Source organism: Clarias gariepinus, chromosome 5 (assembly GCF_024256425.1).
Source record: "Clarias gariepinus isolate MV-2021 ecotype Netherlands chromosome 5, CGAR_prim_01v2, whole genome shotgun sequence".
In the NCBI taxonomy this organism is placed as follows: Eukaryota; Metazoa; Chordata; class Actinopteri; order Siluriformes; family Clariidae; genus Clarias; species Clarias gariepinus.
The window spans coordinates 22,813,919-22,827,002 of record NC_071104.1 but is presented as its reverse complement, the minus strand read 5'-3'; the positions used below and the strand labels follow the sequence as shown (position 1 = coordinate 22,827,002).

The 13,084-nt window shown below is 37.7% G+C and overlaps 1 protein-coding gene across 8 annotated transcripts in view; it reads right to left on the bottom strand.

The window, feature by feature from the left end:
* Positions 1-431: 431 nt before the first annotated feature.
* dgkh (diacylglycerol kinase, eta) overlaps positions 432-13,084 on the bottom strand; it is a 59,631-nt gene continuing 46,978 nt past the window's right edge. For 5 of the 8 annotated variants that reach the window (XM_053496345.1, XM_053496347.1, XM_053496343.1 and 2 more), the window contains 11 exons: positions 12,835-12,945; positions 12,640-12,736; positions 12,302-12,409; positions 11,006-11,119; positions 10,783-10,917; positions 10,429-10,695; positions 10,208-10,300; positions 10,004-10,123; positions 8,203-8,308; positions 6,926-7,056; positions 432-4,141 (listed from right to left, as the gene is read on the bottom strand). In XM_053496345.1, coding sequence (XP_053352320.1) covers positions 4,055-4,141; positions 6,926-7,056; positions 8,203-8,308; positions 10,004-10,123; positions 10,208-10,300; positions 10,429-10,695; positions 10,783-10,917; positions 11,006-11,119; positions 12,302-12,409; positions 12,640-12,736; positions 12,835-12,945 — 1,369 coding nt within the window. In that variant the 3' untranslated portion in view covers positions 432-4,054. The remainder of the gene's footprint in view (positions 4,142-6,925; positions 7,057-8,202; positions 8,309-10,003; positions 10,124-10,207; positions 10,301-10,428; positions 10,696-10,782; positions 10,918-11,005; positions 11,120-12,301; positions 12,410-12,639; positions 12,737-12,834; positions 12,946-13,084) is intronic. The other 3 variants (XM_053496350.1, XM_053496346.1, XR_008360489.1) reach the window with 2 other exon arrangements.

Below are 13,084 nucleotides of genomic sequence, written 5' to 3'. Positions count from 1 at the left end.
TGGTGTTACATAGGATTACAGTATATAGAGGAATAAACATGTTTTTATCTCTCATAACTGTGTTCTGTTATTGTGCACAATTAACCAAGTCTTGGTTTGAACACTCATCTTTTTCTTTTTCAAATTCACTACGTTCCTGAGTGTTTAGGAAAGCTTAAGCAGTCAACCTTACTTAACCTTTTTTACTCAGATATTAACATTAGGCAACAAAGAGGTCAGGATATAAATGTTTCAAATTTTAATTTTCCTTTATATTATCGGTGTAAAATTAAGTTAGTTTACCACAAAGACCTTTTGCTCTTACCTTTACCAAAAGTTTGTTGCTGATCATTATGGAGCTAACTTCTCTGTGGTGTACTCTTTACTTGTAATGCTAGTTAAAGTTTACAAGTTAACTCCGAAAAATAAATAAGACTATACATGACACCATACATTGTGTATGCATTCAGTTTTATTGAAGAAGTAAGATATTAAGTGGCACCATTTTACCACTTCAAAATGTACAACAAAATTGAGACATTTATTTAATCAGGATACAAAAATACACATCTCAGTGACTTTCATATTGTAATAAATAGTTAATCATGCACCTACGATAAAAAGGCACAGAAAACAGTCACTTAGTAGTCATAAAAATTACCAACTAATTTTACCAAAAGGTCATTCAGATATCAATACAAGTGACTACTGTAACATTATATCCCAATGGTGAAAACACATACACGTCATTTGTTTAACCTTAATAAATATGCAAATGTTGTATATAGCTATACACATAGTTTTACAAATAAAACTGTGCCATTGTAAACACAATGTAAACAAATGAAACTCACATCGCACTTCCCATATACGATCATGTCAGCGATATGCACTAGAGCGCTCCTGCTCTAAACATTTCTCATGTGAATTGGTTTTGACAAAATCAGGCAGTATACAGCTGTATTTACACCATCTATAGATAAGTCCAAGCTCACAGGAGCCTGGAGTCTTATTTAAAAGCATGCTCAGTCTCGTGGATACACTCTAAAGAGCTTGCTCAGAGACACGATCTGCATGAACGTGTGCACACGAAGGAACTGCAGTTTGAGAGGAAGACTGCACTTGGGGAAAATTAATGCAAATGAAACCACATACGAGGCACTGTTATTCTGAGGTTACTTAACCTGCTACAGTTGAGAAATGATAAAATCACTAAGGCCAAATCTTTCATTTTTCAATTCCATAATTTTCTGAGCTGCTATAGTCCGAGGTCATGAATAATTTCAGGAATTGTTTTTCTAACATCATTTTTTCTAACAGTTAGCATTTATGGCACCGCACATTGTTAACACTACTGTACTTTCTTTCTACAAAGAAATGCACACAGCTTATGATGTGTACTTGCATCATTCATTGGCAATGACTCCAGATCAGATGGGTTAAATCACTTTGTCCTTTTAAAAATAGTATTTGACTCCCTTCCAAGACAATGCATATCTGTTTATGTCATGAAAATAAAATAAAAAAAATGACACCACATTCACTATAATCAGATGTGACATGCTTTAAAAAAAAAAAAATTCATTAGGTTCCATTAGCACCCTAAAGAGTTCTTCGGTTTGACCCTGTGGGAAAGGCTCTACACAGAAACCTATAAAAGACGGGATCCCTTAAAAAAGATCAGAGTAGAAAATGTTTAGAAAGCTAAAGAACCCTTGAATAACCCTTGATAAGAGCATAGTGTGAAAGTGTAGTTTATAATATTCAAAATAACCATGGATAAAATGAAAATTGACCTCCCATTTCTCTTTATCCAGTAACAGTTTTCTCTGTGTTAATAGGCCTTACACTTCTCCTGTACTGTAGGTACATTAAAACACTTATTCTGGAGGTTCTGAATAGAACATAGTTGGTTAAGAGTTAGTTCATAAGAGGACGCCAGCCATATAATGTGTCATAATAGTCAGCTGTGTTGTTATTGTAGTATTTAATCAAAACTTTTAAATTTCCTTTTAAAGTTGTCTTTATAAGAATGCATATGAATTTAATGGATCCTTATATATCATGATGAAAAAAAAAAGATTTTGTGAAAAATATATATTATTCTACTATTACGAAATATTTTGTTGGGATCAGCAACATTTACAGTATAATCCACATTCAGTACTCTGACACCCCCTACAGGAAAATTTGAATATGATGTAAACCCCAGGCGAAACCCACAAAAAATTGTAAATGACATGAGGGTAAAAAGTGAGAGTAAAAATCTCTTGTTAAAATGAAAATAAAATAGGCACAGCAGGGAATTCTGCTAGTTCCATAGTGTGTCCATCCAGTTGTCTAGCGAATTAACCTGGAAGCACAATTAAACAGAGAGAACCAACCACTTGCTAAAGGAAGATTTTATGAATTTGGAGGGAATACGGCATGTCCATGAGCCTAGCGTAAACTAAAAGAACTGAAAGAACTAAAATAACATGAGAGTGCATTAACTGATTTCTTGTTTTCCATGAAAAACTCACATAATAAAGCTTCATAGAGAGGAAAATGTATCAAAATAAATACAATATTGCACCTTCAATAGAATACAACAGCACTTAACATATAAAGGCGATTACTTATCATTATTAGAAATCACATCTGTATTATGGTGCACTATACACAATCAAATTTAAAAGCTCTATATAAGGTATTATAGCATTAATCTATACAAACCAGTTCCTTACAACTGGAATTAACAGTAGAGACTGTTTTAACATATTTACAGTGCATATAATAACCAAGGAAAACCTCACTTAAACTTGTATACCCTGTAATGCCATCGAATATAATTTAGTTCTGGGTGTCTTAGCAAACATATACTTTAATCCCTATTTTGAGAAATGGAAATTATGAGAAACTTATGCAAAGTTGCAGATCAACTGCAATCTATAATGAAAAAAAAAAAGAAGAAAAAAACCCCCACATGATTCTTATTGCAAGTAAAATATCTAAATGTTCCAAATAGATCTAAAGTGGCTACATTATATCATAAGTTATAATATTATAAGAACTTTCAACCTAATATTCTGATATTTAAATGATAAATTGTTTGTTTTTATTCATTAAATTTGCATTCTAATGCAAACTAAAAATGATGTTTTCCAAAAAAATGGGGCACATTCACTTTTGTAGTCACTTCGATGTAGTATTGTTCCTTATTGATAATTTAAGGAGCTGATATTTCTGTCTAACTCAATGTCTTATCTTAATATAAATCATAGATGTCTTACAATAAAGCACATTTTTACATTAAATATGGTACAAGACACTGCTCTTTGACACAGAAGTCTCATGCAAACAAAGATATAGTAATGAAACAGCAGTCTAGTAAGACCACAGGGATGCTTCAGTAGTAACAAACGGTATCATACTAAAGTCATATAAAACTTGTTCAAGTGTTAGTTTGTACAATAAAAAACCACATTAATCATGCAGTGAAATATATATCCAAAATCAAGCAAATTCACCATGCATCAGAAAGTCACTGCTTTAGGAAACCCCTTACTCATCTTTCCTTCTGGACTGAAAAAACATTTTCTAGGATTGCAATTTCAATGCAACTCTTCAGCAGCCATTTTCCTGTCTCCTTAAAATGTAAACAGTGCTGTCGAAAGAAGAATATTGCTGACACATCACGTCTCCGTCCTATTGTAGCCATCCACCACAAGGCAAAATGCCAGCGAGCTATTACCCGGCCTTGCTTCACCCACAGTGTGCACTTTATGGAAGTCCTGTTTTGCTACTTGATTCTTTTTAAGATGCCAGAAGTTGCCTCTGCAATGAGAGTTGCATACCTGATTGTGCCATCAATGCAATAAGAAATGGCTTTTTTAAAATAAATTTAACAACCAACTGAAAATATTTTGAACACTACAATTCTTTTGGCACCAGCACTCAAACTAAAGCAACACATTCGCAGGATTCTAAAGCTATGCTAAATCACGGGGGAGGAAACCCCTCATTACCGAGCTCATCCAGACAATGCAGCTCTGTAAAATGTTCACTTCTGCTGAAGGAAAGGACCCCTCGAGCCTCACAGGTCCACCATGGCGCTCTTGGCCAGTTCTTTAGTTCCCTGGAGAATTCTCTTCATATGACCCACCTTCGAGATCCCCAGATCCTGTACAAAACGAAAATTGCATATTTGCCGTTTGAATATGATATGCATAGGGAATAAAAGCATGTCAAAGAAATATGTCACAGTACTAACTCATTTTCATGACATATAACATATATTTTGGTTGATGTGTATGCATATAGACGTGATGTGCTAAAATGTTTTTTGTTATGCCTTACAGATAATATAGTTTATAGAATATATAGATATATAGAAATATAGATTAAAATAAGAAAAAATGTTAATTACTAAATTCACTTACTGTACTGTGCAAGTTTTGAGCTGCCCCTCAAATTTAATTTCAATTAAATTAAACGTATTTCAATTAAATGATGTACAGTACCAGTCAAACGTTTGGACATGTTTTTTTAGTTTGTGATTGATTTTTTTACATTCTACATTTAAGAACAGTATTGCCCAGTGCATTTGCAAAACCCATAAAACATAGTGATGAAACTGGCTCTCATGAAGACCTTCCCAGGAAAGCAAGACCGAAACGTACCTTTGCTGCAGAAGAGAAACTCATTTAGATTTACCTGCCTCGGAAATGACCAATTTACAAACAGCACCTCAGATTAAAGCTGTTATGAAGGTTTTACAGAGCATAAGTATCAGACACATCTTAAAATGAACTGGATGAACTTGCAGCTTCAGCATTCTTTTACAATGTAGATGGATTTAGTGTGTCCAAACTACTGACTGGTAGTGTATATTATATTAACTATAAGAAATGATCCAACTGTTTTAGTGTGACAGTCTGCAAACAACCTAAAGATATCATTTTAAAAGGTGGTTGTTTATGTACCAGTGTTAGCAGCGACCTCATTTCCCCTTTGTCTGCTCCAACCACTCAGCGTTCAGCGTCTAATACCGTTCAGTATCTAATACCCAGTAAAGTATACTAATTACCGACCTGATCACACAGTATCTGATCATACAACTGTCTCTCGCCTGTTGGACTGAAAACAAGAGCCAAAGAAGTCCTTCAGGAATAGTGGAGAACTATTCCTCAAGACTATAAACAAGACTAAAGAAAGCCTTGTTCTTTGCAAGCAAAAGATGAGTACAAAATAAGACATTAGCACAGTAGGGTTTATTTACAGTAGAAATACATGTATTGGCAAAGCTAGATTTTATCCATTTTATACAGTAATGCTTAGATTTTCCCTTGTAATAAGAGGAAACATTGCTATCCCTCTTTTTCCAAGGCAACATCCGAACATTATTACTATATAAACTGTTTTGATGGAAGGTTTTACTCAAACAACATATTTCCTGGTATCAGCCCAAAAGATATAAGTGAAATTGAATGAATAATTCGCCACTCTGAATATCAATAACAACAAGAAATCTAAAAATATAATTTGCACTAGTTTCTTGAATGTGCACAACCGAACAGAACACATACAGTTTCCAGATCAATAATCGAAGCATCTAAAATGAAAAGGAACACCAAAGTGTAGAAAAACAAATGTTATCATGTTTATGATTATCAACCTGAAATGACCATGTTACCATTACCATGACCTGGGTAATACTGAGAGAGTAGCTGAAGTGGAGCAAACTGGCGAAAATTATATATGTTTATACAGAGTCAGCCAAAAATAAATTATACACACTTAAGGAAAAGAAAAAACTTGTATAAATATTTTAATACAAAATGTATTGCTATATGTTATATATTGATATCTATGATAATATTATTAATCATCTTGACTCTATACAGTATATGTCTCTCTCTCTCTCTGTATATTCAGTATATATACAAGATAATCTATATATATGAAATTTAAAAGAGGCTATGGGCAGAAAACCTGCTTTTTGGCCATGTTTAGCTTTTTGCTAGATGTCAGTTACAGCAAATCATGATGCAGATTTCCAAGGCTGCTAGACGTCTTCTTTTTAATGAAGGCTGCTGATACATTCACCACAAACAATAAACAAAAAACGTACAGTTGATGCTACATTAAAGACATAGGAGAAGCCATGTCGCAGATGAGGTCTTAATTAGTGGATGTGTAAGAGGTAGTGTCACACTTGTCTCATCGGTGCAGTTATGCTAGTGTGATTTATGTGACATTCGACACAGTACGAGAATGAAACCGTAATATACTCAACAAGTGCGAATGATAAAAAAATACAATGATGTGAAAACGGTCAATGATGTTTTTAGCTATTCATTTAAGAATAAGTTTCATGACTATGCCATTGTGTTTTGGTTCGACAGCAGATTTGCACTTGTTAGATACATTTCATCTAAGTTCTTTTTGTTCCTGCCATGTAACAACTCTCTCTCTCTCTCTCTTTGACACACACACACATAAATACCTTGTCATACTCAAAAATAACAGAGGCATGCTCATTCACATCTTAGCAACCGACACCAGTGAACGTATGTGTCTATAACACAGAAATGAGCTGATGCATGTGTCACACCATGCTGCAGGTGCACTCACACTTCTAGCTGGCCTCAGTGTAAGCGGTTCTCCCCTCTCCACCTTTTCACCCCCTACTGACTCTATTCTCTATTCTAATCTCGACACTTTCCAAAGCTGTATCATGGCAGGGCCACAAACAGTTAGTTAGCATGTAAGTCGTTTTAAGTCTCAAATGACAGTTGCACAAAGGAAGCCAAGCAGAGCAGTGCAGCACAAAACAGCAAACGGGGTCAGGTAAAAAGGACAGAGAAGATACAGAGACAGAGTCAGTGAAAGCTCAAGGAAGAGAGATAAAGTTCTGCTTATTCTGAGGGACAATGTAAGGCACGAAAGGGGCGTGTGTGTATACCTTCAGGTCCCTCCTCTCCAGGTGCAGGAGCTCGGAGCCGCGGATGTCGTGGCGGATGAAGGTGTCTTTGTATTCCCCCAAGCTGAGCTGCTCCAGCCAGGCGCCCACCTCCTCAGTGCCCCACCTCTGAACTACACAAGTCAAGAGCAACAAGGCCCCTTCAGTCTCCAAGCCCCGTACACGCCACGCCGCGAAGGACATGAGCAAACGGAGTCAGGGGTCCGAAGTAAACAAAAAATGAAATAAAACAAAACAAAACAACAACAACAACAACAACAACCACAAAGGGGGGAAGGAATCAAAAACAGAAAAGAGAAGACACAGAAAGGAGTGGCAGCAGCAGCTGGCTAAAAGAGGGTTAAACAGGTTTCGGTTTGGTATGAAATCTTTGGTCACTGGCACACACCCAGAGGGTAATTTCTGGCATGCAGGTTATCAGAGTAGGACATTCACCACTGCATTCAGAGCAAACACAGGAGACAGCGAGAGAGATTGAGATAGAGAGAGAGAGAGAGAAAGCAAGAGAGAAAGAAAGAGAGAGAGAAAGAGAAAGAGCAGGTAGGACGGGAGGTTATGCCTATGCACCCTATTAATCTGCATCTAGACCCTGAACCATGGTTTCAACTGTCCTCTCCCATCCAGCTATACAATCGCTTATTCATAGGTGGGAAGCCATGCGTCAGATATACATTAATTAGCCTATATGTTGACATCATCCCAGAACACTACGTAAATTACCAGGGGCAATTTCTTTTACTTGTACGCACTGATTTTTAAGAGTTGCCGTTTTCTAGTAAGCATATATAATGTGAATTTTAACTTGTGTATGCATGGTAATGGTTTCCCTTCCACGAGTCACAATGGTTTGTGCCTGCTGTTCACGTGTGGACACATGAGACTTTGTCTGACTCACAGGACAACATCATGTACAAAGGAAGTGCAGGATGCTCATGAATGGTTGGGTTGTACTGAGGAAGTCACAGAACAGAGAACTCTTGGGAGGAGGGATACAGATGCTACATGAAGATCTATGGGATCAAACATGCCTCAGAGCACTGCCGTGATGGATTCGAGAGAGTAGACACATGATTATTCCACTCTGCACTGTTGCGTTAGAGAGAAATAGGGACGCCTCTTAGTTCAGGCTTGGTATTACATGGCACTATGGTATTCCATTAACTGCAAACCACAATCAATCTGGTAACCCTATGTTCCATAAAGGAGTCTTCCAATGTCCATCTAAGAAAATGAATATGTTTGATGTCAGAACAGCTTACCTGACTGTGGACTAGACTTCTTCAGTGCTTTCTCTTTCTTGAACTTTGGCACAATACGGAACATGCCACTTCGACTGTTTCTCTTGCCATAGTCCAGAGAGTGGTCCTATCACAAACATACAATTCAAATATTTTTTTTGCGCTCTCTGACATAAATGGCGAGTGCTGGGAATATTTGTGTTAGAATGCTGTACATGTTGATGAGGGAAATGTTTGTGATGTTGGTAATGTAAGATGTGGCAGAAGGGGTGTGTTAAACTACAAGCACAGAGCATCAAGGTGAACCATCAAGTAAGGCATACAGTAATAATTTGGGGTTTATTACTGAGTTTTTACCGATGGTGCTTTTGTGTACTTGTGTGATCAGGGAGTCCCAAAGTAACTGTTGAAGCCCAGTGGTCTCGGTGCCCTATTCAATAGTTTAGACCATCATAGAGGTACAGTATACACTACAGTTTCTAAATTATATGTATATTTAATGCAGTGTACTAAAGAACATCTCTATTGGTTAGACGTAACTCATTTTTGTTTATCTCAGGATTTTACTGAGGGATATTGGCAGATTCACTTGACTCCAACGTCCTGAAAAAGAAAATGCCTTTTTTTATTTGTATTATGATAGTTTACAGTATTTTCTTTTGTTTGGTGCTTCCACAATGTTTTAGCATCTCAGCAAACCTTTTTGTGCATGGCCCATACACTGCTAACTATCTCTGTGATATAATTATCTATGATAATGACGGGCAGAGGCGCACACAACCCCGTTCCTGAGGTCACTAAGACTGGCAGAACTCCTGCTGAATCCAATTAAGTGTGCAACTGGGTGGGTAGAAATACCCTGTCTGGATTTCTACTACGGTCAAGGGCAGCTGTGTCCCCAAAACTTTCTGCCCAAGAGCCAAGACTAAAAAAGGGGTGATGCAGTTTTTAGGGCCTTGATTATAGAAGGCTGTATTCGTACCAAATTTTTCAAACTTTATCGGCAGACTGAACAGTACCCAGTGTATTCCCAGTGAGTCGGGCACTGGGAATACATGGCAGGAGAGGTGTGTTCGAGGATCAGCTAGAGGCAGAGCACATCGAGGCAAACCAGCAGGTCATGCTCAATGATTTCCACTTGTGGCTTGTTACTAAGTTTATTAAACAATCTTCTTTCTGAGTGCTTATATCGTAGGTAGGGGGAAAATTATTTAAGTGTGTTATGTGTGTTTGTTCGTGTAGAAACATACAATCTCTCCTGAAAAGTCAACTACAAATGCCGAAAAATAAAATGCAAATGTTAAGCTATACCTGCATGCTGGGCATATTGTTGTTAGTATACATACTGTAAATGTATATAGGTACAGTATGTGTATATTAGTACCAGCATGGCTGGTTTGTTGGACATAGTGTTGATGAACAGGTCTGGCATGATCAAGAGGAGTATAATTACCATGATGAGCAGGTTAGCGTTGGGCAAACTGGACATACTGTATTTGGGATGGGAATGCTGGTGCTGAAGATATTTGCTATAGCCATGTTGAGTTTGTTGGTTGTGAAGATGATGGTTTTCTGTAATTTACTGTAGCAGTGAGCATGTTGGTAATGTACATGTTGCTGATGGATGTGTTGGCCTCATTGGTGATGGACATGTTGATGTTGGGTATGTCGGTCATGGTGCTGATTTGCATACTGGTAATAATGTAAAAAGTAATGGCAGGCATGGTATGACTTGATGGCTATTTATAGGCGAATGCAATCGACTGTTACACAACATATGTCTAGAGGGTGTTTTATATATACAGCAATAAGCTGGACTCACCTCCTCATCATTGGGCTGGAGAATGTAGTAAAGCCATGGGATCTCAGTCAGCTTGCCCAACTCCACCTCAACACACTGCAAAGCACTGGACAGTATCTCCTCATCAGGGGGGTCCAGTTGCTGTACAGACACAATCCCACAATATGAAACAGAACCCAGCAGAACAAATATAGTCTTCACAATAAGGTTTCAAAATGACCTTACCAAAGACACTCGTCCCACTAAAAGTGACTCAGTCTCATTATGCAGTGCCTTCACCGTGCTGGTCACCTCAATTGCTGTGTTCCTGGTCAGACTCTAAAGGAAACACGTACAGTACACATTACAACAAACCTTTAAGCACAACATGTGTGACCGATGACCAATGGTATTATGCAATTAGAAAGCAGTGATTTATTGTACAGTATGTTCGATGGTTACGTCACCTCAGGGAACTTGGGGTGAGTTTTGTTGATGGCGTGAGATGCAGCATTAACAGCATGAGCAAGCTCTTGTTCAAGAAGTCCATTTGTCTTGGCTGCCTCACAGATCCTGGTGATGAGCTCCTCTGCTGCACGTGCACACATCTGAACAAGCGCAGCTTCTTCCTCAGTGGCTAGATCTACAGAGTGCTGAGAGTACAGGTGTGGCCTCAGAGGAGGCTTGTCATACTTCAGCTTGTCCTCCCAGGACTTCAGTGTATTTTCGAACGCCTGTGGGGATAAAAAAGGCGAGAAAGTTCAAATGCAAACAGCAGCACTTAGGGTGTGTTTAGTCTAATTCTGGATATTAATACCTACCCTATCTCTGGTCAGCATCTGGGCTCTATTCTTGTGCTGAATCTTAATAACACCGGGGGGCTGGATCCATGCTTCACCATCCACTTGAATAGGCACACCTTCATCTCCCAGGATGGTAATCTTCACTGTGCGACACTGTAACAATGACATGAGCATTTCAGTGCAATCTAAAGGAATGTTGCAAATATTTACAGTAGGCCACATTTGATAATGTAAAAATCACCTGTGCAATACGATGGTGCTGAAGCTTGATCACTCTGGACACTGCCATTTGCATACTCCCGAACACAGCCACTACCTCCAAGATTTTATCATCAAATGATGGAGCACAGAATATCTGGATGGAAAATTAAAAAAAGAACTTTTTATTCATTCCATCTACATTATTGAAAAGGACACATACAAAAAAATATTCAAGTAATCTTTGTTTAGGTTTAAGTTCACTTGCTAGGGATGTATCACTTTCGAAGAGGGAGGATTATTCAAAATATCCATATACCATATAGATATATGTGTTAGTATTATGCATATACATTTTTACTCCACAATAGATAGTGTAAAACAGCAACATCCCAACACAGGTGTGATGATAGAAAGGTCAACAGGAGTGGATGACTTCAGTGTGGTTTTGTGATTCAGGATGATACTGCACTGCCAGTACACATTCTTGCATATTCAAATACAAGAACAGAGAGAGAACTAAGCGCCTGCTGTGGCATAGAACAGATATGTTCTTGATTTCTTTCATACAGCTTCAATGGCCTGCTTACTGAATATTTGCATATATAGTACTCAGATGTCTAAAAGCAAGTAGCAATATGCAGCATGTGGTTGGTGCTGTAAACACAGCATCTTTTTTTGTGGTTAAAAGCAACAAAAGAAACCACACTAGGTAGGTCCATGACTAAAGCTAGTTCTGTGCAGGGCAGCAAGGCAGCAGGTGTTTATTTGCTGTAAAGCTTTGCCAAGATCAAAAATATGACTATGTCAAGCAAATGCAAATCACTCCTTTTGAAATCTGAGAACATTTTTGTCTTGTCATGCATCTTAAATTTGCCGCAAAGCATATGATATTCATATTCAGCTTGTATCTTGTATGACCACATTCGGCATGACTTCTAACATTGTACAAATCTACTAGATATTTACAATGTTTCAACATTTTTAAAGAACTTTATTAATCCCAGAGGGAAATTGCTTAAATAGCCTTTCCTAATACTATAAATGCTGAAATAGAGCTGGCTGAGAGTCATGGAGATATTGCAGTTCACTTGATTGCACACTGGACTAAATGCTCAACAGACATTACACCAAATGGATCACAGAAAGAATCTTTGTGAAAAGCTGTTCATCACTGTCTATTAGGGCTAGATTTGATAATTACCTCACATTACTGCTGAACACAAAAGAATCATAGAGAAGATCCATAAGGAACTAACTGTCAAGAATAAACTAAAGCTTGGGATATTTAAAGAAGATACAAGTAGAGGAGAGTTTAAGGATTATTAGAGAAGCTTACGTCATCCTCTTTGGTCCCGCCCCAGAAGTTGGTCCCGCCTGCATAGCTAGGGATGTTCAGCACAGCAATTCCTTGGAGGCTGGGGAGCGGGATGTACTGTCCATCACACTGTAACAGCCATCACACAAAAATAATGCTCTTACCCTTGTTCAAAGTGGAAATGAGCAGAAAACCATAGCTGAACATGTTTGTTTTCTCAAAAGTAAACCAATGCACTAATGGTGACGTAAATAAAGATTACGAACTACAACACGATCAATAGGAGTCTACAGTTAACTTTTACATCTGACATAACTTAATTAATGTTATGTACGCGACTTTTATATTTCTTGTCTCACCTCTAACTGAACTTTTTGCTCCAAGTTCTTGTAGGTCCTCTGAAGTAGCTCCTTAGTTCCTAAGACTCCGTACCACATCATATTTTTGGTGCGACTCCTACCAAACCACAGGGGAACACTGAGATAGTCAAAACATATTCATCCCATATAATAACTAATAAGAAATAGCCAGAGAGGAGGAGAAGTTGTTCTGACCTGCATTTCTCAGGATGTTCTTCACGCTTGTTGTTAAACTCCAGTGAGATCTTGGCATCCAAGCCGATTCCAAAGTAATTGTTCATGACGCACTTTTCCAAATACCCCTCTCTATAAATATTATATAAAAGTGTAAATATGAATACCATATATAAGGATTCACAGTTGGCCTGATTGTTGTTGTAAAGCTGGAGACATTTTTGAATCTGCCAAATGCCTAAATGTAAATGTAAATATGAGAAATCTATTT